Here is a 26081-nt window from a genome sequence, read left to right as displayed (position 1 = left end):
CAACGAGGAAGCTGAGGCTCAGGATGGTACACTCATTTCACCCAGGGTCACATAGCCATTTGGTAGCAGAGCCCCGGTGTGACAGATACGCTGTCCCTTAGTTACCCTTCTCCCCTCTTCTTTCTATAACAGAGCCTCAGAATTTTAGCTGGGTATATGCTGCCCAGATAAAATGACATTTCCCAGTCTCCCTTGTGATAGCTGTGGCCATATGACTAAGTTCTAGGCAAAAGAATGTGATATGTATAATTTCTGGGTTGTAGCTTAAAGGGCAGGGGCGTACACCTGCCTTTCTTTTTTGTTCTCAATGGTTGGGATGTGGATGTGATGGTGGGCCCTGGAGCAACCATCTTGGACCACAGGGTACGAATGTGTGGTGAAGGCAGCCGAGCAGCAAGGTAGGAGTCTGGATCTCCCACATTCTCAAGCTACTATTCCAGCCCTGGGTGTGTTAACTGGACCCTGACATGAGAGAAAAATCGACTTCCATCTTATTTAAGCCACTCTATTTTTTTTAGTTTTTGTCAGAACAGCTGAATGAAAAGTCTAGCTAATACACACACCTCAGCTAGGACGTCATTACCTCATTTTTCCATCAAGACAAAGAATAGGTCCCATCCTCTTCCTTCCCGCTACCTGGCCACCCTCAAAACCAATTCCCAGATGATAACCACAGCACTTCCCGTTTATCAAGTTCTTTCTCAGCACCACGCTGTTGTAAGCACTCTACACAATTCAGTCCTCACGACAGGGGCACCTGGGCGCCTCAGTGGATTAAGCATCTGCCTTCCGCTCGGATTTTAAGATCTTAAAAAAAAAAATCTTCACAACAGACTGGCAAGGTGAACGCCGTTATTATGCCTCCTTTCCACAGAGGAGGAAACCGGCTTAGGGCCGTGGCGTCACCTGATGAAGGTGATCCAGCCAGGAAATGGAAGGGCAGGACTCGAACTCAGTTCTGACTCCAGGGCCTACACTCTCGATGAGACACCCACTTTTTATCCTTTCCAGGGGCACACAAGGCCTGGTGTGCACAATTAAAATAGATACAACCACGCACGAGTTTTCTTGCATGGCGACAGGGCCCCGTGATTACGAGCATGGGCTTTGGAGGCATAGACCTGGGCTTGGACGGGAGGTTTGCTCTCTCTGGTTCTCAGTTTTCTCATCTGGAATATGGGTGCTGTCATGGCCAATAAACGGCTACTAATATTTGCATTTATTATTATTTTTTAAGATTGTATTTACTTATTTGACAGAGAGAGAGAGCATGGGCAGGGGAGAGGAGGAGAGGGAGAGGGAGAAGCAGACTCTCTGCTGTGCAGGGAGTCAGATGAGGGGCTCGATCCCAGGACCCTGAGAACATGACCTGAGCTGAAGGCAGATGCTTAAGTGCCTTGAGCCACCCAGGCGCTCCTATATTTCTGTTTGTACCCTCAAACGGGTCACACAGGGTGACGTGGGACCAGACGCAGCCACAGAGAATCATGAATGCCATGACGTGGGGGCTAGGGTTGGGGGTGGAGGAGGCTCATTCCCTAGGCCATCACTTCTCAAGGGTCTGCTCTGGGCCAGGCAGTGTGCTGGCTGCTGTGGGTCGGGGGGCTGCAGGGAAGGACGCCTGGCACTGCCCTCCCAGAGCTCACGGTCTGCTGGAGAGACGGTCATTGTGCGTGGCTTTACATGCGCGGGGGGCTTATCATACGGGAAGTTCTCATGCACCGCTGTTTGTGGGGCCCAACAGTAACCCTCCGTAGGGGGTTGAATGTGGGCCCCTCCCCCCTTAAAAATACGGCCCCATCCTAACCCCTAGAACTTGTGAACGTGCCCTTATTTGGAAAGAAGGTGTTTGCAGATACGATCAAGGGAAGGATCTCAAGATGAGATCATCCTGGATTATCTAGGTGGGCCCTAAATCCACTGACCCCCCCCCCACCCCGTGTCCTTACAGGAGACAGAGAGGAGACCCAGACCCCTGAAGGAGACACAAGAAGGAGAGGCCACATGAAGATGGGGGGGTGGGGGGGTTGGGGGGGAAGAGAGGGTTGTAGCTATAGCCCCGGAGCGCAGGGGGCCAGCAGCTGCTAGAAGGGGCACGGAGCCTTTGGAGGGAGCGTGGCCCTGCTGACCACTTGATTTCGGACTCCTGGCCTATAGAACTACAAGAGGATAACGGCCCATTGTTTTACGCCCCCTGGATTGTGGCCGTTTGTGACAGCAGCCCTTAGGACCTTAGTCCAGTGGACCCTCCAAGGTGAGGCCCCGGCAGGGACACTGTGGCCCAGCGTAGGTTCAGAAACAGCGGCACGTGGTCACAAACACACACCAAGACGTAGAGCCAGCTAAGTCCGGGGGACCCAACTTTGTCTCCCAGGAAGACGTTAAGGCAGTTGGCCCCAAAGATACAACGTGTCATGGAGTGGTGGCAGCAGAAATATCACAGTGGCCAAGACAGACGAAGAGCCAGAGGTTCAGGGAGGCCCCCATTTAAAAAAAAAGTCACCATTACTCAGAAGTAAACACACACATGGTCATGCACCAATAGAATGGAACCACGGTTGCCAGCTTTTCCCACAGGACACCGCTTTCATCAAGGTTGGGGGCAGTGGGGACCAATGGGGGTTCGAGTCCTCCCTTGGGGGTTCCAGCTTGCCCTTGGTCTCCCCCACCGTCCATCCATCTTCCTTTCCCGATGCTCTGATCCCCTTAACAAGTCTCTTATCCATATACCCACCTCCTAGTAACGTTGCTTCTCGGATTGAAGCCTGGGGTTGGCTGAATAAAGGCTCTCAACGCTACTTATGTTCTAATCCCTGCAATCTTGTAGAAGTGACTTTAAATGGCAAAAGGGCCACGATGTGGAGAGAAACTTGGATTATCCGGGTGGGTCCAGTATAATCGCAGGGTCCCCCTTCTAAGAGGGAGGCGGGAGATCCCGGTAGAAATGCAGAGAGAGGGGCACCTGGGTGGCTCATGGGGTTGAGCATCTAACTCTTGATTCTGGCTCAGGTCATGATCTCGGGGTCGTGAGATCGAGCCCCACATTAGGCTCTGTGCTCAGCACAGAGTCTGCTTGAGATTCTGTCCCTCCCTCTGCCCCTCCGCCTGCTCTCTCTCTCTCTCTCTCAAATAAGTAAATAAAATCTTTAAAGAAACAAAGAAGGAGTGCAGATAGAAGCAAGAGGTCAGAGTGATGGAAGGGACCATGAGACAAGGAGCGCGCGTGCCTCTAGAATCTGGCAGAGGCAAGGGGATGGACTCTCCCCTAGAGCTTCAGAAAGGAACCAGCCCTGCTGACACCTTGACATTGGGCCAGTGAAACTGATTTTGGACTTCTGCCCTCTAGAACCGTAAGTGAATCAATCAGTTGTTTTAAGCTGCTAAATGGGTGGTGCTTTGTGACAGGGGTGACAGAAAATGAAGGCAAACCCTGAGTGATACCTAAGTCACACATTCACAGAGTCAAAACCCAAACCTAGTATGTCAGCGGGGGCCTGGAATCACCGAATAGAAAACGTGGCACGCCGAGTGAGGCAGTCACATACCAATAGTCACAGGGTGACCACAGGTTTCAATGTTGGGAACGCTCACAACTGCTGCACACGCACACACGGGCCCCGAGACCATCAGTCACCTGACAGTCAGCTGCGTTACCCCAGGGACCCAGGAACCTCAGAAACACACACGCATGCAGACAGCCAGGGTCACTATGGAATCCAAAAGGGTCCCCCACAAAGATGTCACACGCGTGTATCGTCCCCACAAACGATGGCACAGTGACAAAACAGAAGGAACACACTAGAAGTCCCAGAGTCACCCACACGTGTCATCCTCAGCCGGAGACTCACAAGGTCACTCCTGGGGTCAGCTGGCGAGCGATGAACAGCTGTGCGCACTCGAGTGCACTTCCTCCAGGCCTTCCCATGAAAGAGGCCCAGCCCAGCCCGGGTATGGTACAAAAATAGTTTATTACAAAAGAAATCCAACCAAAATGCCTAATAATTTACATTGTTATCAGTGCCTGTCTTCGGCCCATCTCCCCCTCCTCGTCCATCCGGGTGGAGGAGGGGAGAGGAGTGACTATTCCCTGGTTCCACCAGCTCTGGCGGGGTGGGGGAGCAGAAGGAATTTGGGTGGAATTCCAGACAGGGGACTGGTGCCTGAGAATGATAGGGGTGAGAGTCCTGGGTGGGCGACCAGGCCGGAGAATCTCTTTGCTCAGAAGAAGGGGCTTATGGGTAGATGCCTGTGCCTCTGTGCAAATCCTGGTCCTGAAGGGGGGGGGCAGAGTGAGGTCTTCACAGTTTCTAGGAGGGTTGACCCCACAGGGCAGGGAGGTCCCTCCGCAGGAGTCTGAGATCTGCCCCCCCATCCCTCTCAGCTGCCTCCTGGAGCTGGGGAGGGGGGCACCGGCCGGCCAGGGGCTCGGAGGACCCCAGCGAAGGGCAGGAAGGCAGGTGGAGATGAGGGAGGAAGGAAGAAACTGGGGGGAGCCATGGGGAATCCAGGTGGGTCCTTGGGGGGAGACTGGGAGGGCGAGGAGGAGGGTGATGCAGAAAGGAGACCTGTGGGAAGAAGACGGGGGGTGGGCGTCATGAGCCACGGGATCCAGACCCAACTGGCCCGGCCCTCTCTGGGGGTCTGGAGGAGGGCACAGGGGCCTGGAAGGTTCTGGGGGAGCAGGGGCTGGGGGCCTAGAGGGTTCTGGGGGAGCAGGGGCTGGGGGCCTGGAAGGTTCTGGGGTAGCAGGGGCTGGGGGCCTGGAGGGTTCTGGGGGAGCAGGGGCTGGGGCCTGGAGGGGCTGGAGGAGCAGGGGCTGGGGCCTGGAGGGTTCTGGGGGAGCAGGGGCTGGGGGCCTGGAGGGTCCTGGGGGAGGAGCGGCTAGGGGCCTGGAAGGTTCTGGGGGAGGAGGCGCTGGAGGCCTGGAGGGCTCTGGCCCAGGCGGGGCTGGGGGCCTTGGAGGGTTCTAGGGGAGCAGGGGCTGGGGCCTGGAGGGGCTGGAGGAGCAGGGGCTGGGGGCCCGGAGGGTCCGGGGGAGCCCGGTTCTCACCGTTGGAGCTGAGGAGGCTGCTGCTCTCAGGGGAGGTGGTGGTACTGCGTTCCGGCGAGGGCTCTGGCTGTGATGCAGGAGCAGGCCGGGTCGCCTTCCCCCTCAGGATGTCGATGACCTGTGGGAAGCTGGGGGGTCACCACCCGGCTACTCCTGCCCACACTGCTCTCCCTCTCTCCGTTCTCGTCGTGCACGGGGTCTGCTTCGTGCCTCCATGTCCCCTGTCAGAGCTCGCTGGGACCCACAGGCTGCCCCGCTTCCTCCCCCTCCCCGCGCACCGGCACAGACACGCGCGCGCACCGAGGTGTCGCATCCACGCGGGCCGGCGCTCGGACACCGGCCCTCCCAGCGCGCACACTCACCCGGCGGCTGCGCGCCACCATGAGCGGCGTGTCGTTGTGGCAGTTCTTGAGGCCACTGTCGGCGCCGCTGCGGACCAGCGTGCGCACGAGCGGGAGGAGCCCACGGCCAGACGCCGAGTGCAGCGCCGAGCTGCCGGAGTACATCTGAGCGTTCACGTTGGCGCCGTGCTGCGGGGTGGGAGGGACGCGTCAGGACGGCCGCCGCCGCGCCGGACCCGCGCCGGGGCGGTGGATGGGGCGGGGCCAGAGGAGGGGCGGGGCCGGGATGGGGTCCGAGCGGAGGGCGGGGGACGCAGGCTGGTGGCCCGGACGCGGGACCAGATCCGGGGTGGGTGACAGAAGGGTGGAAGCCAGAACCCAAGGTGGGCCGGAGCGGGACTGGGCTGGCGGGCTGATCACCCCGGGCTGGACTCCGGCTGATCGGCCCGCGGTCCCGGCCCGCCGAAGTAGGGGCGGAGTCAGAGAAAGGAAAGGTCCAGGGTCGAGGCGGGGCGGAAGGGGCAGGACGCGTAAGGGGCCAAAGCGGGAAGGCAGGGTGAGCAAGGCAGTCTGCGCCGGGCCCGGCTCATTCTGGGGATGGGGGAGGAAAGGGAGAAGTCCCGGGACAAGAGGGCGGCCTTGGGGGTGAGGCATAGGGTTGACATAACGAGGCCTAGAAGGAAGGGACAGATCTGGAAGCGGAGCAAGAGCGGGAGCCCGAGCTGGAAGCCAGGGACGGAGCGACTGCTGGGCTGGTGCTGGAGGAAAGGGTGGGCGAGAGGCCAAGGGCCGGGGCCGTACCCACCTGCAGCAGCAGCTGCACCATACTAAGGCTGTTGTTTTCCACTGCGTGGATGAGCGGGGAGCGACCGCTTTTAATGTCCTGCAGAAAGGAGGGAAGGTCTTTGAGCCTCTCCAAGCTCTGCCCAATCAGCTGGCGGCCAATATCCCAGCAGCTTGGTCCAGCATCTCAATCGGGTTAGATACTTGAAGCCCCACCCCACCCACTCGCGCCGTCTCCCACGCAAGCGCCGCCTCTTGGGGGGTCCCGCCCCCGCCCCCCAGCTCCTCTTGGCCCCACTCCCGGCCCGCGCCTGCTCACCACCGCGTCGATGTCGGCACCCCGCTCCAGCAAGAGCAGCACAGCTTCGGGGCACTCCATGTTCACGGCCACGTGCAGGGCAGTGAGCCCTGAGGTACAGGAAGACTCAGTTAACCTGGGGCTGGGGCTTTGGAGCCCCGGAAAGACCTCAGGTCTTGCCAGACAGCCCCACCCGGCGCCGGGGTAGGGGCTCACCGTCGTAATTGCGGGCCTCCAGGTCCACGGTGCCCGGGGCCGCGCTGTCCAGCAGGGCCCGCAGGCAGGTCGGGCTGCGGTGCTCACACGCCAGGTGGGCTGCTGTCTGGCCATGGCGGTCCAGTGCCATGGGGCTGGCACCAGCCATCACTAGCAGCCGGACCACGGATGGCAATGTGGTGATCACTGCCAGGTGCAGCGGTGTCTGGGGGGGGGGGCACGGAGACTGTGAGGGACCTGTGCCCTGCCCTGCGTCCCAGTCGTGACCCCGAGCTCCAGTCTTATCCCGGGACCAGAAATCTGGAGTCAGTCCTCCGATCAGATTCAAGAGTAAGGCTCCCCCCTGCCGGCCGCCCCCCACCAGCTCCTCAGGACCCCTCAGCTCCTAGGACTCAGGAGTCCAGACCCTCAGGCCTCTCTTCCATAAGATCCAGGCCGCCAGGCTCACCTGTCGGAGGTTGTTGTAGATATCCAGCTCCCGGCCGCCATGCTGGAAGAGGCTGACCAGCCCATGCACAGCTGCCAGATTGCCCTGCACCACGGCAATGTGGAGTGGCCTGGGGATGGGGGGGATCACAAGCATTAGGGGCTGGTCACCTCTTACCCCCATACACTCCGTGGTGCCAAGTCGAACACGTGCCAGGTACTTTGGAAGCGTATACAGAATCCAGCCACTTTTCCTGACCCTCATTCTCTCCTTCCTGGTTCAGCCACCATCTCCTCCCTCCTGGGCTGTTCCCTGCTTCCTTCCACCCCTGTCCTGCTGTCTGTCTCCCACATAGCAGCCAGAGAGACCCTTTTGCAACCTCAATCAGGTCAGGTCCCTCCTCTGCTCAGAACCCTCGGAATCAGGGCCAAACAGGCCCTCTGTGATCTTGCCTCCCCCTCTTCAATCCCTTTGGCTTCTTCTCCAACTGCTCTCTTTGCTCTGCTTGGCTTCCTTGCCGTGCCTCAAACAGAACAAGCATGCTTACTTGCCTCCCAGAGCCTTTGCACTGGCTGTTCCTTCTGTCTGGAACAGTCATCCCCCAGATCATCTGCACGACTTGCTCCCCGCATTTGGGCCTCTGCCGGAATGGTGTGGCCACGGCTCACTCCCCTCCCCCCCCCCCCGCTTAATTTTCCTCCACATCATCACCCGACATTGTACAGTTTGCTTTGTTTCCTGTCTGAATCTCCCCTTCTAGAATGTCAGCGCCACCTGGGCAGGGCGTTTTGTCTGCTTTGGTCCCTGCCCCGTGCCCCGGAGCGCGGCTGGGGCTGACAGCAGTTGCTCCACAAGCATGCCCTGAATAAAGGAATCCATGGCAGTGATCCCTGGCCATCCTTGAGGCTGGCGAGTGTGCTCCCACCTCTCTCGTCCTGCCCTGGCTTGCTCATCTGTGACCTGAGTGGGAAGTTCTCTTCAGCAGTTGTCACTGCAAGTCACGCTCAGCCTCTAACCCCAGAGCATCTATTTGGAGGGATTTTTGCCCAGAGGGGAGGTGGGATGTACGCGGATGGGGTCATTGTTCTGGACACCCGGGGCTGTGCGACCCAGATCCCCCCTTCCACACTGAAGGACTCTCTCCCCCAGCTTCTGGGAAGGTTGTCCGCTCTCAGCTCTCTCTGGGAATTATCCTCCGCTGAAAAGCACTGCTTGCCTGGGTCATGAGCAGGGGCAGCTGCCATCCCATGGCATCCAGTGACCTGTCAGTGCTGGCATAGAGGGCCTAGCCTTCTGGCCCCACTCTAAAGGCCGCTGCAGCTGCTCCAGTCCCTGTGGGGCAGCTAAGGCCCTGCTGAGACTCCCAGCAGCCCAATTTCTGCTCAGTCCTGCTTCCCAATACCCTTCGGATCCTTCCCACAGCCCCCAACCTGGAAGAGCCATTTAGAGTTGAGGGGGCAGTCTGGGATGACTCTGTGTGTGTGTGTGTGTGTGTGTGTGTGTTGGGGGGGGACATTAGCACTGAGCTTACAAGGGTGACTGCATACACACAAGCTGCACAACGTTCCCTTGACGTCCATTTACTGGAGCAACGACTTTCTAACCCACCACTGCCTCTTACTAACTAGAGCCTTGCTAAGGCAGGTGAACAGTGGTTCTCCCCACTGTGGGATGTGCTTCCAAAATCCACACGATAAACCAGCTCCCTTAAGTGCTCTGGTGCCGGTGGAGAGATCCTGCAGCAACCTCACCCCCCTCTCCCCGGGGGTGGTGGTGGCTTTTCGGGGCTAAGCAGGCCAGGGGTGCAGATTAGGCTGCAACCCTCCCTAGCTGTGTGTGCTAGACCAAAGTCACGTGGCCCTCGGGTTTTCTCCTCCGTACGGTAGCGCCCACCTCCCCACAGGAGCTCTGCAGGTGAAATGCTGAACCCGGAGATCCCGATCCGTGAAAGCCAAATTTAAAAGGAAAATGTTGGGGGAGGGGCCGGACCTGGGCCGGGGCGGGGGGGGAGGGATGCGGTGGGGTGCGGCCCGGAGAAGGGCTCCCTTCCCTCCCTTCATCTCCCAGGAAGCCTGGCCTGGGTCCCTCTCGGGGCGGGCGGGGTTAAGCGAGGGCAGAGGGAGCGAATGATTTCAGAGAAACCGTCCAGGCCTGAGTTCCCATAAACGCGCGGGCTGCAGGGGGTGGGGCGGGGCTGGAGGAAGTGGGGACGGGAGGGGCGGCCCAGCCCTCGGACTTCCAGTAACAGGTCTGCTGGGCGGGGCTCCGCTTCCTGCTCCCGGGGGAGGGAAGCCTCCCGCCGGGGATCTACCCCGGCCACCCCCGGCACCCCCACTTCCATCCTCGCGTGGGGTGGAGCAGGAGGGAGGCCAACCAAAGAGACCCAAGCTTCCCTGGGGGGAAGGACCCCAAGTTTTCCAGCCTAGGGGCCCCTCTGGAACTCCACCCTTCAGGGCTCAGACTCCAGCTGGTTCGCTCTCCCCAGATCCCGGCGACCACCCCTGAGATCTCATAGGACCCGGTTATACGGTGTGCCCTAACTCTTTGCGGATACCAGCTTCCCCAGTCCCTGTGAGTTATAGATCCCCAAGCTGCTCTGTATACCCTGTTCCTTAATCCCCCAGGGGTCAAGGAATACAGTACCCCAACGTCTGCTCTCTGGGACTCAGAACACCCCCCCCCTCGCAGACCGAGATCTCTAGCTTCCCGGTGCCTGACCTCTTGAGGGTCCAGATGCCCCGAGATTCTTGCTCTCTTGAGTCCCTAGAAGTCCAGGCTCCCAACTAAGCTTGGCTGCTTTGGGGACCCAGACTTAGCGTGTCTCCCTCCCCCACCCCTAGGCTAGCCAGCTGTCCATTCCGGTAAAGTCTTGGCCCCAGCGGAAGGGGTTAAGGTTAGACTGAACGCCAGGAGGGGGAGGCTGCGAGTGAGTGACGGCTGCTGACGTGGGGGAGGCAGAGCAGCTGGGCTGCGGTCAAGTTCTGCGGGAAGGGATTTCCCCCAACAGGCAGCTGAGGCTGAAGTGTTTGCTTTGGAGGGGAGGGGGGAGAGGGGGGAGAGGGGGGAGAGCGGGGGAGGGCGGGTGGGGCGCAGGATTTGAGACTGGTGTGCCAGGTCGCCTTCTGCACCCTGCATTCGCAGGCTGCAAACAAATCATCCCTGGGGGCAGATACAAATTATTTCGCAGATGACCCCAGAGGTACCCAGAGTGGGAGGGAACTAGTTTTATTCAGCCTTTTAGATTTCTCAGGCACTTTCTCCTGCTTAGACTCACAGAATGGCCCAGAAGCCCCTGGGGAGCTCTGTGAGAACACCCCCTGCCCCACTCCCCTGTGTGAAGGACCTACTGTGTGCCTGGCCCTATTGTATGTTCTCTGCGTGTGTACATCATTGCACTGAATCCTAATTTTGGTAGGTCCGAGATGAGCCCCGATTTCCAGAAAGGGGCATCGAGGCTCAGGGATGTAAAGTCACCAAGTTGGCCAGTGATGGAGGCCTCCCCCCGCCCCATTTTCTGCAGCCCTGAGCCTGTCCTTTCCAACCCTACAATTCCCAGATAGGCACTTTATAGAGGCGATCTCTGGTCTGCCTCACAGACTTTCACATGCTTATAGTTCTTGTTTTTACAGGGGGAAACTCTGGCAGAGAGGGGCGAGAAAGTGGCCAGCTGAAATTCAAACCTGGGTGGATAAAATAATAATTGGCATGGTGAAGGGTGTTGAGTGCTTACTGTGTGCTAGGCACAGAGCTGACCCTTCCCCTGCAGGGGTTTTCAGCAGCCTCAAGGGCACGTTCTCCCAACCGCAGGGGATAAACTATGGGATTTGTGAAATCAGTTTATTTTTTATTTTTTTTTTTTTTTAGATTTTATTTATTTGAGAGGGAGAGAATGAGAGACAGAGAGCACAAGAGGGAAGAGGGTCAGAGGGAGAGGCAGACTCCCTGCCGAGCAGGGAGCCCGATGCGGGACTCGATCCCGGGACTCCAGGATCCTGACCTGAGCCGAAGGCAGTCGCTTAACCAACTGAGCCACCCAGGCGCCCCTTTGTGAAATCAGTTTAAAGGGATCCTCAAATTAATTGACCTCTATGACCATGAAACAGACCAGAATAGAAAATACAGAGTAGAGCCCATCTAGTAAGGGTGACTCTTGTTTTGTTCTGTGCAAGTTTTATTTCAAGCTTCTATGTGTGGATGTGTGCTGGGTTTAGCATAAAGTAATCATAACAATAATATTAGTTAATACTTACTGAGCACTTATAACCTACCAGGCTCAGTGCTGAGAGCTTAACATGTATAATTCACGTAACAAATCAATCAGTGAAGTATCTTTCACATGTTTGGATTTTTTTTTAAAAAGAATTTTGGGGTATCTTAGGGGATATTTTATTTTATTTTTTTTAAAGATTTTATTTATTTATTTGAGAGAGAGAGAATGAGAGCCAGAGAGCACAAGAGGGAAGAGGGTCAGAGGGAGAAGCAGACTCCCCGCTGAGCAGGGAGCCCGATGTGGGACTCGATCCCAGGACTCCAGGATCATGACCTGAGCCGAAGGCAGTCACTTAACCAACTGAGCCACCCAGGCGCCCAAGGGATATTTTATTTTTTAAAAGTAATCTCTATACCCGACGTGGAACTTGAACTCACAACCCCAAGATTAAGAGCTTGCATGCTCTACCGACCGAGCCAGCCAGGCACCCCTCTCATGTTTGGATTTTGATAAAAAATTTTGAAGCCCCCTGCTTCAAGAAGAGTCCTAGGAGGTAAGTGCTCTCAGACTGCCCATTTTTCAGAAGAGGAAACTGAGGCACAGAGCAGGGGAGGGGGAGAAGACTTAGGCTCCAAGTCACAGCCAGCAGTGGGGACAGGCTGAGAGAACTCGAAAGCCCAAGCTGAGTGGCCCTGTGTTGTGGTGGGTGAGGTGGGTGGAGGGTTGGCATTTATGGGGGGGGTGCTTTACTCACGTGTCTCCGTCTTCATCTGCACGGGTGGCCACAGCGATGTCAGCCGACAAGGGGTGTTCCATGGAGCACACCATGGGGTACAGAGGTGTAGGCAGGTTCAGGAGAGGAAAGAGGGAGCCCATAGTTGGGGTTGGGTATATGGGCAGTAAAGGTCCTGGACAGAGAAAGGACATGGGTGAGGCCAAGCCCGCAGACCCTCAGCCCACCCCTGCTTCCAGGCCTTCGCACCTGCTGTGTCACCTGCCCCTTTTCCTAGGTACCTTTTGCATTTCATACCGGGCCATAAAGGCCCAAGACCAACTGGCCTTCCACATCCATCTGGGCTCAGGTGGCTTCCCCCTTCACCATCCCCTGAGAGCCCTGGTCACTGTTGTCACTTTTCTCTTCACTAGTCTGACTCCCCGTCTCCTAGTGGGCATGGCCCTGAACCTCATCATCACCCACCAGGGGGACCGACCCCAGGGCCTATTTGCTGAGTAAATTTGTGGTTGAAGGAGATAAGAATGGATGAAGCACTAGGTGTAGGGTGTGGGTGATTGTAGAGAGTTGGGGAGAAGGGTGGGTCAGAAGGAGAGAAGAGTGGAGTCAGACACCATCCATGGCAGCGGTTGAAGCCATTACCACCCATCACACAGATGGGGAAAACTGAGGCCTGGGTTCTCATCCAAGGAACAGGAAAGGGGAGGGGGCAGTGGCGGGCCTCCTGATGCACACCCTGAGGCTTTCTAACTGCCCGTACTCTGATGGGGGAAGGTGCAGGAACTGGAAAAATCTGGAAGCACTAGGCATGGGCTCTGTGCAGCTTTGGGGTCACTCAGGGATGGGTGATGTGGCACAGCTGTGGTAGGGGATGCCCCTTCCTTGAGATAGGATGGGGAGAATGGTGTTTGGCCTTCTGTCATCTCCTGATCCTTGGGGGCCCCCATCCGTGCACCCCCAAGTTTGCAGGTCCTCATATCTCCAGTACCAGGCCTTGGTGCCTTGCAGCCTTTTGCCTAAATTCTTCATCTTGGCCCTAAATCCTTCAGTCCCAGAATTTCCCAGTCCTGTCCCCCATTCCTAGACCCCTCCCTCCCCAAGCCGTGACTTTGTGACCCCCTGACTTCCTGACCTCAGATGAGACCCTGAGCCTGTGTGACCATACATAACTGGGTGCCCAGAGCCCCAGATCTCTGTCCTACTGGCTCCTCAGGACCCCCATTATCTGGGCCTGTTTCCTTGCATCCCTGTGATTCCAGATATTGGGGTGCTTAAAACTCCAACTCTGTTCTCCTGATTCCCACTCTTCCCTGATACCAGGTTCCTGAGATTCTGATATGCTGACATCCCTAATATCTGTCTTCTTAGAACCCGAGTTGCTGTTTCCCTGACTCCCTTTGACACCACGTATCTGGATGCCAAGAACCCCAATTTCTCGGGCCCGAGCCTTGAGTCCTCATAATCCGAGATATTCGGGTTCTAAAGAGCTTATGACTCTGTGTTCTTGGGACTATAGGCTCTGCCCCCTTGATTCCCGGAGACTTTCATATCTGCACGGCTAGGCACTGTCTCCTGGGTCCCCACCTCTGTGGCTTTCGGACTTTGGGCTCTGTCCCCCAGGGACCCCTGACACCCAGCGTCCTGGGACCCCCATATCTGTGTCCCAAGGCACTGCTCCCTGATGATCCCATAACCGCGTCCCCGGGACCTCAGGCTCTGCCCCCTCCCAGCTCCCCAGGAACTATGCCATATCTGTGTCCTTGGGACCTTGGATTCTGGCCCCCTGCTTCTCAGCTGGGAGAACCCTGGGAGCCCCTGTATTTGCGTCCTGAACCGTTCTGTGGCTCCGGGGACCCTATGCCCTGTCTGACCCCCACCTGGCCAGGACCCGTGGGAGCCACTCACCCTGGTAGTAAAGAGCCTCTGGCCGGGCCAGTCCGTGAGGGGCCGCGGGGACCGCCGGGGAGTCGGAGCCGCCGCCTAGGGGATCCGGGGGGACAACTGGACCCGCGGCGCCGCGGGGGGCGGCGGGTTCCGGGGAGGGAGCGCGCAGGGGGCGCTTGCGGAGCGGCAGAGCAGCGCCGGGGGGCCCGGCGGCCTTGGGCCGGGTGCGCAGGTCCACGGGCCCCTCGTCCATGGCCCCCGCGGGGCATCGGGGCATGGGGCCGCCGGAGACGGCGGCCGAGCGGGCGGCCGGAGCGCGGCTCGGCTCGGCTGCACGGGAGGGTGGCTGCGCCGGGCGCCGGGACTTCCCCTGCCGCCGGCTGAACTGAAGGGACTTTTGTCGGCCGGGGCGGTACCGGTCGCCCGCCTCCCCGCCCCCGCCCCCCCCCGCCGTCTCCCCCCCCACCCCCCGGGGCCACCCGTCCGCCCCAGGGGTTTCCTGGACCCGCCGCCGCTCCCGCCGCCTCGCGGAGCGGCTCGCCGAGCGCCCCGCCCGCGCCCGCCCCCTCCCGACCCCGCGGCGCCCCCGGCTGCTGGGCCCCGGCGGAGGGGGGGTGGGCAGGAGGCGGGGTCAGGCGGCGGGGGTCCCCACCCCCTGCGGGTGCGGGCTCTCTCAGTCGCTGCCTCAGTGTTTTGGTCTTCCTGACTGTCTCTCTCTCTCTCTCTGTATCTCTGAGTCTCTGACTGTCTCTGACTCTCCCGTCCGGATAGGTGTGTCTTTCTGGGACTCGGTCTCTCTCCCTCTCCCTGTATCTCTATCTCTGTGTCTCGGTTCTCACTGCCTATGTCTCTCCTGTCTCTGTGTCTCTCACTATCTCTCGGTCTCTCGAGTGCTGTCTGCCCTCAGCCTCTCCCCTAGGGAGGGATTCCAGGAGGCCCTGGGCTCGCTAGGACGCGGGTTCGAGTCCCGACTCCCCACTTCCTCGCCGGGTGACCTTGACCAGGCACTTCCCTTCGCTGAGCCGTTTCCTCCTTTGCGGGAGGAAAAAAGACACCCCCAGGTCAGGGACTGCTCTCGGCAGGTGCCCAGGCACCGTCCCTCTGCCTGTCCTGTCGCCATCTCTGCCTCCAGGTGTCCCGACAGTGGGTCTGAACTTCGCTGGGGGTGGGGTGCGGTGGGAAAGTGCACAGAGAAACACTGGATGTGTCTCCCCCTGAGGGATCCCTGCACCCAGCCCGAACTTCTGGGCGAAGAGACTGTGAGAGACCAAGGGAAAGAGAGACAGAGAGATAGCAAGAGACGCGGAGACACAAGACCAGAGTCAGGGCGACCACAGCCCGGGCCTGGGGTGGGGGTGGGGGTGGGGGTGGCAGTCTGGCTACCCCTTCTCCCCCACCATCCCCTCCCCTCCGGGCGGGGTTGGTGGGTGGGGAACAGGCCGGGCGGGTTGGGGGCATGACTCAGAGGCAGGCTGGAGCCGGTGGGCGGGGAGGGGCAGAGGCGGGCCTTTTCCGGGGTCCCTCCCCTCCCTCCCTTCTCTCCGCCCCGGGGAGGGACCCCAGCGGCGCGGGGCTTTCCCGGATTTCCCTTGAGGCGGGGCTGTTGCTGGGGTTGAGTCCCGGTCACCGAGTTACGGGAGGCCAAGGGGGAGGCTTTGGGGACCTGGGAGGGGGGGTGGCGCAGAGGAATGGGGGCTGCACCCCGGATCTGTCCAGGAGGCACGCAGGTCCCCCTGGTTCTCTTTGTGTCTCCCCCTGTCTCTGCAACTCTGTCCCTCCATCCATCCCTGGCCTCCCTCTCCCCGTCTCCGGCCCCGCCCCCTCTCTCTTTTTGTCTCCCAATCTCTGTCTGTGTCTCTGTCTCCCTAGCAGCGTCTCTCTGGGGCCCTGAAAATCGGTGTGGGGCCCCGGTCCCCAGGAAGGGACTTTGCCCAGGACTCCGGCCCCACCCCAGTGGATCGTTAACCAGGGATTTGAAGAGCAGCTGTGGGCAGAGAGAGGCCTCACCCCTTCCCCCTTCTCTCCTTTCTGCCTCTCTCTGGGTCCCTTAGCCCCTGTAATGGGGAAACATTTGGGGGCAAGGTCTGGGCCCAAATCCCACCTCCACTCCTTGCTCCCCGTGGGACCTCAGACAAGTCCTTTGTCTTGAGACTCAGTTTGGTCTTCTGGCAAATGGGGCCAACGTCATGCCCTGCCTCCCCATGTTGGGGTAGCTTCAAGTGAAGGAATTAGGTTGGAAAGTTTGGGTGCTGGTGTTCTCATCCACTCAGACCTCGCCTGAGGGGACTCTCGGACAGCAGACAGGTCCTATATGGAGCACTACCCCACTGCACAAAAGGGGAAGCTGAGCCCCAGAGGGGCGGGGCTTGTCAAGGTGGTGATACTAGGAGGTGGGGTTGGAAGGGCACCCAAGTTCCTTGTACTCCCTGTCTTCCTGTAGCACGTGGGCCTAGGCTGCACTGGTTGGTGGGGGGGTGTCTGTACTTGGCCCAGAGAGGGTTTGGAAGGGCTGAGAGAGAGAGAGAGAGCGTGCTGGGGGTTCTTAGTCTGAGGATGGATGAGGGATAAAAGTCTGAGGGAGGAGGCTCTGAAGGTGGAAGACAGGTCTGAGAGAGGTAAATGGTCTAAGGGAGGGGGAGAAGGGAGGGAGTAAAGGTCTGAGGGAGGAGGTGAGGGGCTGAGGGAAAGGAGGAATGTCTGAGGGAGGAGGGCCTGAGAGAGGGGAAGGAGGTCTGAAGGAGGGGGCGCTGTCTAAGGAAGTCTGAGGAGGACCAAGGGAGGAGAGCAGCTCTGAGGGAGGAGGGGAGAGCTGGGGTGGGGGGGAGTTCTGAGGGAAGAGGAGATTTGCGGCGGGGCGGGGGGGGGGGGGAGACCTGAGGGTCTGAGGATGGAAAGCATGGTCTGAGGGAGGAGGAGCAGTTAGAAGAGGGCCTCCTTGGGGCAGAGGGAAGAGAGGCGTGCTTGGGACCAAGCAGGGACCCAGGGAAGGGAAGGGAAAGGAAGGGAAGGGAAGGGAAGGGAAGGGAAGGGAAGGGAAGGGAGGCCTGGAGTCAGCCCCGCCCCACAGCTGTCTAATTTCCCAGAATCTTCTACTGCTCAGGAAAGTCCCAGCTCCCACAACCGCCTCCCTCCAGTGTCGGGAATGGAGGATGTGGAACCAGGATGGCTGCCCCCTCCTTTCCCCCCTGGCTCCCTGTGCCCCAGGCGGGGAGAACTAGGGTCTCCCCACTCTGGGCTTGAGCTCTGGAGGCCCTCTGCTGGCAGGGGCAGCCCCTGGATGAGTCCCAGAAACTTCCCAGAGAGGGCCCGGAAGTCCTACATTGCGTCTAACCACTTTCCCTCCTGCAGGCCGCCCTTTGTATCTGTCCAAATCGTTTCCAGTTTCCTACGGCTTCTTCCCCCCTCATCCTCCCCTGCGTCCTCCTGGGGGAAGGAAGGACCAAGGCCGTACCTGTTCAAGGCCCAGCTAGAAGGCTGGGGGCTTGGGGCAGGTTCCTAGCTCTTGGGGGCCTTCCAGAGGGGAGGGTAGTGCTTGTCAGACCCTAGGTTCCCATCAGCTTAATTCCTGGGCCTTTTTTCTGCCCCAATTTTTGCTCCCAGCTGAGGCCTGAGTGCAAGTCGTGTCTTCTGCCTTCATTAGCTGTGTGACTTCCACGCACTTACTTAACCTCATGGAGCCTTGGCTTCCTTACCATAAAACAGACTAAATCAAGAAACGAATGCTTCCACCCTGCCCAGCCTGATGTATAGGAAGCACTGGATGCAATGTGGCTGCAATTATGATTTGCCTTATTATAACCACAGGAAACGTGATTATTATTATTATTATCAATTAATCACAGAGTCTCAACAGCTGGACCCATTTCATTGAGGAAATTAGGATTTCCCCCTGCGGGGCTTGGAGACATGGGTCCGGGGCCCTGCTCTGCCATGTGAGAGCTGTGTGACCTTGGAGACGTGGCTTTCCCTCTCTGTGCCTTTGTTGTGACTTTATAGTTGGGTATAATAACAGCTCCTGCCTCACAGGATTGCTGAGCCGACTGAGACCAGGTGTGCCGAAGGAATGATGGAATGCATGATGACCGTTCTTGTCTCCATACTGCCTGCCTTAACTCCTCAGGCCAGGCCTTCCTTGTCACCCTTCTCCATCCAGAGGTGAGACAAGATGGGCCCATTCACTCTGGGCTGAGCTCCCACTGGGAACTGGCACACTCAATCCTCTAGACACCCTGCGAGGAAATCCAACCAAAAGCCCCATTTTACAGAGAAAGAAGCAAGCACGGAGGAGGGATGTCACTGCCCCAGGGTCATATGGCAAGGGACAGAGTGGAGGGAGCATCGAGATTTTCTGCCAGGTCTGTGTGTCCCCAGCACCCTGATGGCTGCACCCGCTGACCTGGGAGGGGTGCCGTCTGGAGAGACCACAGTTAGAGACCTCTCCTCTCTAACTCCAGACCCTTCCCTCCCTCCCTGGGTGGGAAGGGTGTAGAAGGGGAAACTCAGACCCAAAAAGCCAAAGTTGTGGTCAGAGATTTGCAGGGACTATGGTCTCTCTGCAGGCTCTTCTCCTGCCTCCAGGCACAGGGGAGGGAGGTCAAGCTGATGGAGGGAAGGTCACAGTGCAGCAGGAAGGTATAGATTTCGATTTAAGAGAGGTTTGGGGAGAGCAAGCGAATTTACAAAGGCAGAGGAAAACATATGCGAGCCTGGAGCTGGAGGGCCCTGCCCAAGGTCACACAGCTTTGGGTCTGCAGACAGCTCTGCTCCCAGAGGCTGCCCCTTCCCCACCCCCAGGGGCGAATGCAGGCCAGCTTCCTGCAGCCTGCCCTGTACCTCCTGGTTCCTCCCCACCCTGGGGCCTTGGCAGCTTCTGGAATCCCTGGCACCAAGCAGGATCAGCCCATCTGGGGCCTTGGCCAAGACTTAATCTTCCCCTTTCTCCCTCTTGCCGGGTCTGCACGCACGATGCTGAGTCAGAGGATTGCAACATCTCTCCTCAGGCTTTGAGACCAGACACCCTCTGCCCCATGCACTGCCTTGATCAGACAAAGGTGATGCGGTGGGAGAGATCTGGGATATTGGCATCTGCCCTGGGTTGAGGGGGGCGGTTTGGGGAAGGTCAGAGGGGTTCCGGGGAGGTGATGGTAGACAGATGGTAGGCAGTGTCATGCTGGGCCTCAGCGTCCTCATCTGTCAATGGGGGGCTCACTGTCTAGCTGGGTTCGAATACCAGCTCTGTGACCCTGGGCAAGTGACTTACCCTCTCTGGGCCTCAGTTTCCTTATCTATAAAACGGGGACAAAGCAGTGAATCCTCACGGGGTTGTTAGGGTCACAGGAGTTAACGTGCATCAGCTCAAGCGGGCAAGGAGCTCAGTTCTCAGTAAATGGAAGGTATCATTTTTCCATGATTGCTATTATTAATATAGGTATGGGAGGGGCTGCCACAGAGGCACGCTGCTTGGATCCCCCTTCAAGAAAAGATTTGTGGCAGGCGTGCGGATGGCTGGCTGACAGCCTCCCACAGTTGGCTCCTTCAAGTTCAGCCTCAGCTTGCCAGTCGGGGACACCATCTCCTGGGCAGCCTCTGGCCATTGACAGAGCCAGGCGAGGTAGGGGGTTCTGGCCATTTTTGCCTACTGTGGGGTTCCTCTAATGGGCAGTCTGCTGCAGGGGCTCTCCCTTGGGCTGACGTGGTGGCCTGATATTTCCTTCCCCCCTACCCAATCCTGCCTCCCCACTTCCCTTCCTCATGGACGGCTCTCCCTAACTTTTTGCCTTCCTGTCTCTAAGCGTCCGTGAGGACAGCCCGTGGGAGTCAGGCAATCTGAGGGCGAGTACTGTCTCTGCCTGGGTGGCTTCGGAGCAGCATCTGATCTCTCTGAGCCTCAGTTTCCCCCTCTGAGTCACGAGAAGAGTAACGTGATGGCTGGGAGGCTCCCATGAGTCAGCAGGAAAGCCTTTGGTGCACTTACCTGGCACAGATGCCTCCTACTCATCCATCGGAATGGAGACAAATCTGGGTCTCCCTTCCACTCTACCAGTTTCCAGCTAGGTGGCCTCCGGCCAGTCTGTGCTCTCTGAGCCTGGTCTGGAAGGTGGGGGTGGACGCTGTCCTTCCCAGAGTAGGGCACTGGCGGGGTCAGGGGTGGAAAAGCCCCGGGCAAGGCTGGGACAGGAAGCTCACGAACCTGGGTGGCTCAGTCGTTAAGCATCTGCCTTCAGCTTGGGTCACGATCCCAGGGTCCTGGGATCAAGTCCCGCATCAGGCACCCTGCTCTGCGGGGAGTCTGCTTCTCCCTCTTCCACGCCCCCTGCTTGTGTTCCCTCTCTGGCTGTGTCTCTCTCTCTCTGTCAGATAGATAAATGAAATATTAAAAAAAAAAAGAGCCAGGTGGTGTCATTACTGTGATTGCCTTGGGTGGCTGAGCCAGGGGTGGGGGGGCGGGTAGGTGAGCTGCAGGGCAGGCATGTCTGACCCCCGTGGTGCCCGGGTCTTGGGCTGACCAATGAAGGGAAGTCCCAAGGCTGGGAAACCGTGGTGTCCTCCCGCAGAAGCTCCCCAGTTCTAGGATACACCCCAGAGTTGGGGAGGGGGAAACCCTCATTCAGTGGGCAAGGGAGGAGGGCGAATGTACAAGAAAGAAGGCTGCCTCTTTCATCAAACTAGAGCTCGCCAAGGGTGGGAGGAAGACCTCCACCATCAGACTGGGAGGTCCCCGAGGTGGGGGACATGTTCCCCACCGGTGTAGGAGTTTGTGGTGCGTTTGAGTTGCGTTCTTTTTCCTCCACCGGATTAGGATCCCCCTGACAAGGAGGGTGTGACATCTTTTCAGATTAGATATCTCTAAGAGTAAGTGGTGCCTCTCCTATCAGACCCAGAACTCTCTCTGGGTGGGTGGCTGGGGGATGTCTCTCATTAGACTGGGAGTTCCTTGGAAATGAGGCGGCATGTTTCCCTCATCTGCCTGGGACAGTGGTTCTCAATTGAAGGGAGACATTTTGCCCCCTTCCAGGGGACATTCAGATGAGTATTAGACTAGAGCTTCAAGGAGAAAGTGGGCATGCCTCCACCAATCATACTAAAGTTCCCTGAGAGTGAGTCTGCCTCCTGCCTCCTCCATCAGACTATCTCACTGAGTTGCGTAGCTTGAATCGGCCATTGTACCAGGAGGCTGGGAGAGTGAGATTAATCTTGTCCCCAATATTTAAAACAAGGTAGGAATTGCCCCAGAGGGAGCTGTTGCCTGCCTCCTCCATCAGATTAGTGCTTGCTTCTAGAGACTTGAGTTGGGGAAGTATCTCTCTCCCACCAACCTAGCTACTCCCTGAGATGGGGCAAGCCTCCCCCAAGGAACTTGGAGCATCCCCCGCCTTTTCAATCCCACTCCCCAGGGTAGAGCACGGAGCCCATCCCAGAGGAAGGGACAGCACCCTTCCTGAAAAGCCAGCCTTTTTGCTGGAAGTTGGCATCTCCCCAGTCTGAGGCCACAACCGTCCCTGCGGCCACCAGGGCCTAAAAATACAGATGCAAAAGTTCCCTGGGCTCCTGGGAAAGCCGAGGTCACGCTAGGCTCTTCCTCATTTGAGCCTGGGCCACGGCAGACTCACCTCCCCTGTCCCCAGCCATCGTCCGCCCCAGTGGGGGCCACCCCCGCCCTCCAACACCTTCCCAGGACAGTGAGGACTGGGGGGAGGGTGTCTCCAGCCCCCCAACTTTGTGGCATGGGGTTGCCAGCCGGGAGCAAACCCTAGCATTGCTGCCTCTCAGCTCCACAACCCCCCGGGCAAGCTGTTTGCACATCTGAAAAGCATGGGGCTGGTACCAGGCATTGGTGAGGATGTACCCGCGGGGCACCTAGCTCTGGGCTGGCTGGTAAGAGATGGAAAAAATGGGGGCTCCTATGGCCGTGCCCTGCAGGAGCGGGTGGGAGGCGGCGGTTGGCTTGTGGTGTCTACTTTGGACATCACCCACCTCGGAACTTGTCACTTTGGCCTCCTGTGGTTACGCATCGTCACAGTACATTTGCTCACTTCTGGGAAAATCAGATCGTATTGTGTGTTTCAGATCCCAATTCTCCTGTGGCTTCTAGCTGCCTCCTCCTGCCTCCGGGTTCAGGAATTTTTCCCCCTTGGAGAACCAAGTCATCTGAGGACCAGAGAGATGTGGAATTGCGGGATTAAAAAAATATATGTATTTTCAAATGATGAACTATAAGGGGGGCATTGCATAAAATAATAATGTCCCATTTCACGACCTATTATAAAGGGATCGGTTAGTTGTGGTCAGAAATGGTTTTGCCGGTTCCTCAGAAGCCCCTTCGTGCCTCTTCCAGATCATAACACTTGCCCTCGCCTCAAAGTAACCCATATATTTTTGTATGGTTTTATGGCTTTTTTTAAAAAGATTTTATTTATTTATTTATTTGAGAGAGAGAGAGAGAGCACATGAGAGGGGGAAGGGTCCGAGGGAGAAGCAGACTCCCTGCTGAGTAGGGAGCCTGATGCGGGACTCGATCCCGAGACTCCAGGATCATGACCTGAGCCGAAAGCAGTCGCTTAACCAACTGAGCCACCCAGGCGCCCGGTTTTATGGCTTTTTAAAATACTTTCACTGCCTATGAATATACACCTGACCACTACAGTTTTGCATTTTTAATAAAGGGATCTTACAGTGCAAGACGTGGCTCCTTGCACTCAGTTGTATCCCCGTGAGGTATGTGCATATTCTTGGGTCTATGGGAATGCCTTCGTGTGCACGGCTGTATACTATTTTTCTTGCACGATATACCACAGTTTATTAATGCATTCTTCTATTGACGGGCACGTGTGTGATTTTGACACGTGAGTGACTCTTTTGACAAGGATGTGTGCATCTCCTGGTGCCAGGGAGCACCCGTTTTTCTGCATTCCCCAAGAGCGGAGTTGTCATAGGATGGGGCAGATGATGGGTCTATTTCCCCAGGGCAAGATACGGCCAGTTTTCCCATGTGATTGCACCATTTTTTTTTAAAGATTTATTTATTTATTTGTCAGAGAGAGAGAGAGAGAGCACAAGCAGGGGGAGTGGGAGAGGGAGAGGCAAGCTTCCCGCCGAGCAAGGAGCCCTATGCGGGGCTCGATCCCCGGACCCTGGGATCATCACCTGAGCCGAAGGCAGACACTTAACGACTGAGCCACCCAGGCATCCCGACTGCACCAATTTTTACTCCCATTTCCCATGTCTGCTGCGGGTTCTACTTGCCCTATCTCCTTGCCAGCACTAGTTCTGGCCAGACTTTTAAAAATATGAGTCGGGGCGCCTGGGTGGCTCAGTCGTTAAGCATCTGCCTTCAGCTCAGATCATGATCCCAGGGTCCTGGGATCGAGCCCCGCATCGGGCTCCCTGCTCCGCGGGAAGCCTGCTTCTCCCTCTCCCACTCACCCTGCTTGTGTTCCCTCTCTCGCTGCGTCTCTGTCAAATAAATAAAAACCTTAGAAAAAAATAAAATGAGTCACTCTGCGTGTGTGTGTGTGTGTGTGTGTGTGTGTGTGTGTGTGCGCGCGCGCGCGCGCGCGCGCGTCTCAGGGTGGTTCTAATTTGCAATTCCTGGCTCAACATCAAGGTTGAGTACCTTTTCCTGTGTCCATTGTCTACTTGAATCCAAGTGCAACAGAATCTTTACGCCAAAAAATTCTAGAACCCTGGGTACTTGGGTGGCTCAGTTGGTTAAGCGTCTGCTTTCGGCTCAGGTCATGGTCCCGGGGTTCATCATCAAGTCCTGCATCGGGCTCCCTGCTCAGCGGGGAGCCTGCTTCTCCCTTTACCCTCCCCACCCCCCGCCCGCACTCCTGATCTCTCTCTCTCTCTCTCTCTCTCAAATAAATAAAGTCTTAAAAAAAATTCTAGAACCCTAAAATCTTAAGGGTAAAGAATTCTGGAGTCCCAGCCTTTCTGGAACAAGGCATTCCGGAGTCCTGTGGCTGGTTTTCTCATTCATGTAATGGCGATTGTGGGGGTCTCTCACTCACCCGGTTGGCTGAAGGATTAAACAAGTTACACGTGTGCTCCTAGAATGGGGCCTGGCACGTGGTAAGGGCTCAGTAAATGTGGTTTCCCCTAAGGCAGGAATCTTATCCATTTTGTTCTTTCCCGTATCCTCAGCCCGACAACAGCAGAGAGGCTCAATAAATAGTTTTGAAGCGAATGAATGAATCCTAGAATCAAAGGATCAAAGGCTCAGAGAAGCTTGCAATTGGGGAACGTGAGGAGCAAAGACCAGTGGAGTTTTAAGAACGAAGAAGGATCAGATCAGAGAGGCTTAGGAACTAAAGAATGATAGAAATGCATTCTTGGCAAATCTCTGACACACTGTCTTAAAGTCTCAGAACCCAGGAAGCTCCAGGGACAAAGGCCCCCTGACTCAGGGTGGGAAGGGCCTGGGGTAGGCCTGAGGACAAGGCCTTACTTGCTCGCGTTCTCCACGGGGGCTGTGTCCACCACTTCTCATTTCCACTCAGCATGTGTGGATGGATCCTGGGGAAGCTACTCCCACCTGCCCCTCAGCGAAAGTCCAGGCTCCTGCCAGGGAGGCCGCCCCTGCACCAGGCACCGTCTTCCTCCCGCCTTATCTCCCGCTCTGCCCCCACCTACACCCCTGCTTTCAATAGCGGCCTCTCCCCCCCACCCTCCTGCCCACACACACCCTTTCCACGGCAGCCACAAAAATACGCCTCTTCCTCTGAGATCCGACCCAGGGCACGCGGTAGGGGTTCCATAGCAGGGCCTCAACTCCAGCAGCCTCTCCTCCAGGAAGCTCTCCCTGATTTCTCTCCATAGGCTGGGTCGGGTGCCCTTCCTGGGTTCTCCCACCGCAGCCCCAACTGTTCTGGGATGTCGTGTCCCTGTCTGGGGAGCAGCCCAGTCTCCCCAATGTGTGAGGCTGTGAGGACAGGCCCCCCGCGGCCTGGGCTGTGTGTACCCACAAACACTGTCCCAAGCAGCTGAGACCTCAGGGAATGGGTGTGTCAGCCCCGTTTGCCGATTGAAAAAGGCGTTCTTAAAATGCTCTGAATTGTGCCCTTGATACCGTCCCTCTGGGACCCAGGGACGGCTCCACTGGCTTTTTTAGGTCAACCAAGGAGTGCCCAGTGGTTCAAAGGGACTCGGGTTAAGACCTGACAGAGCTCAGTCCGGGACCCGCCCTCCTGAGACACAGGAGCTGTCCAGGTCACCAGCTCAGGTCTGTGTTCTACCCTAAAGGCTCACAAAGACCTTCTGTTTCATTTATGAATGTTTCTGGCGTGTGCCTGTGTACCCACAGGTGAGATCTGAGACCTCAACTCCTGCCCTGAATTCGATTCTCTCCCCCGCTCCGTCTCCCTCCTCCTTCACTTGAGGCACAGAGAGGTTAGGGGCTTTGCCTAAGCTCACACAGCCAGGGAAGGGCAAGGGGAGATAAGCTTTCAAAAATCAACTTTATTTTAAAAAAATCAACTTTATTGACGTATCATTTACATACAATAAAACACACCCATTTTAAGTGTGTACGTTGGCTGAGTTCTGATAAAAGTTTATAGTCTTATCATCATATCACAAGCCAGATGCAGAACATTTCCATCACCCCAAAACTACCCCAGTGTTCCTTCGCAGTCAAACCCTCCCTGAATTTCCCAGTCTCTGGCAGCCGCTGATTTGTTTTTTTTCTTTTTTTAAATTTCTATAGTTTTGCTTTTCTAGAACGTCATAGGAATGGAATCATACAGTATGTGGCCTTTAAAAAATTATTAAAAAATTTGGGATGCTTGGGTGACTCACTTGGTTAAGCGTCTGCCTTCAGCTCAAGTCACGATCCTGGGGTCCTGGGCTAGAGCCCCTCATGGGGCTCCTTGCTCAGTGGGGTGTCTGCTTCTCCCTCTCCCTGCCACTCCCCCTGCTTGTGCTCAGTCTCTCTCTCTCTCTGGCAAATAAAAAATTATTTAAAATTTGCACGTAGTAAAATTCACTTTTTCCGGTGGACTGTTCTATCAGCCTTGCTGTGCGCATGCACCTGCGTAGCCACCACCAGAATCCCATTGCAAATGATTTCTATCACCCCCCAAAATCCCCTCCTGCTGGTCTTCTGTGGTTGCACCTTTCCCCGTCCGCCCTCTGGCAAGCA

The 26081-nt window shown here is 57.2% G+C and overlaps 1 protein-coding gene across 1 annotated transcript; it reads right to left on the bottom strand.

The window, feature by feature from the left end:
- Positions 1-3949: 3949 nt before the first annotated feature.
- Positions 3950-14349, bottom strand: BCL3 (BCL3 transcription coactivator). Its single transcript, XM_028087941.2, has 9 exons — positions 13964-14349; positions 12080-12233; positions 7137-7245; positions 6689-6893; positions 6494-6582; positions 6197-6274; positions 5413-5580; positions 5051-5168; positions 3950-4565 (listed from the first exon to the last, which is right to left on the bottom strand). Exons 1-9 carry the CDS (start codon positions 14217-14219, stop codon positions 4378-4380), a joined length of 1365 nt encoding a protein of 454 aa, XP_027943742.1. The 5' UTR covers positions 14220-14349; the 3' UTR covers positions 3950-4377.
- Between the last annotated feature and the right edge of the window lie 11732 nt (positions 14350-26081).

Source organism: Eumetopias jubatus, unplaced genomic scaffold (genome assembly GCF_037043125.1).
Source record: "Eumetopias jubatus isolate StellerSeaLion01/CBP00866 unplaced genomic scaffold, mEumJub1_p1.0 scaffold_10, whole genome shotgun sequence".
Lineage (NCBI taxonomy): Eukaryota > Metazoa > Chordata > Mammalia > Carnivora > Otariidae > Eumetopias > Eumetopias jubatus.
This window is presented reverse-complemented; position numbering and strand designations above follow the sequence as displayed.

Coding starts and splice junctions, on each gene's coding strand:
- BCL3 (XM_028087941.2), bottom strand. CDS start 14,219: ATGCCCCGATGCCCCGCGGGGGCCATGGACGAGGGGCCCGTGGACCTG. Junction 7,246..12,079: donor GCAGATGAAGACGGAGACAC/GTGAGTAAAGCA, acceptor CCCCATCCCCAG/GCCACTCCACATTGCCGTGG. Junction 5,581..6,196: donor TGGTGCAGCTGCTGCTGCAG/GTGGGTACGGCC, acceptor CCCACCCCGCAG/CACGGCGCCAACGTGAACGC.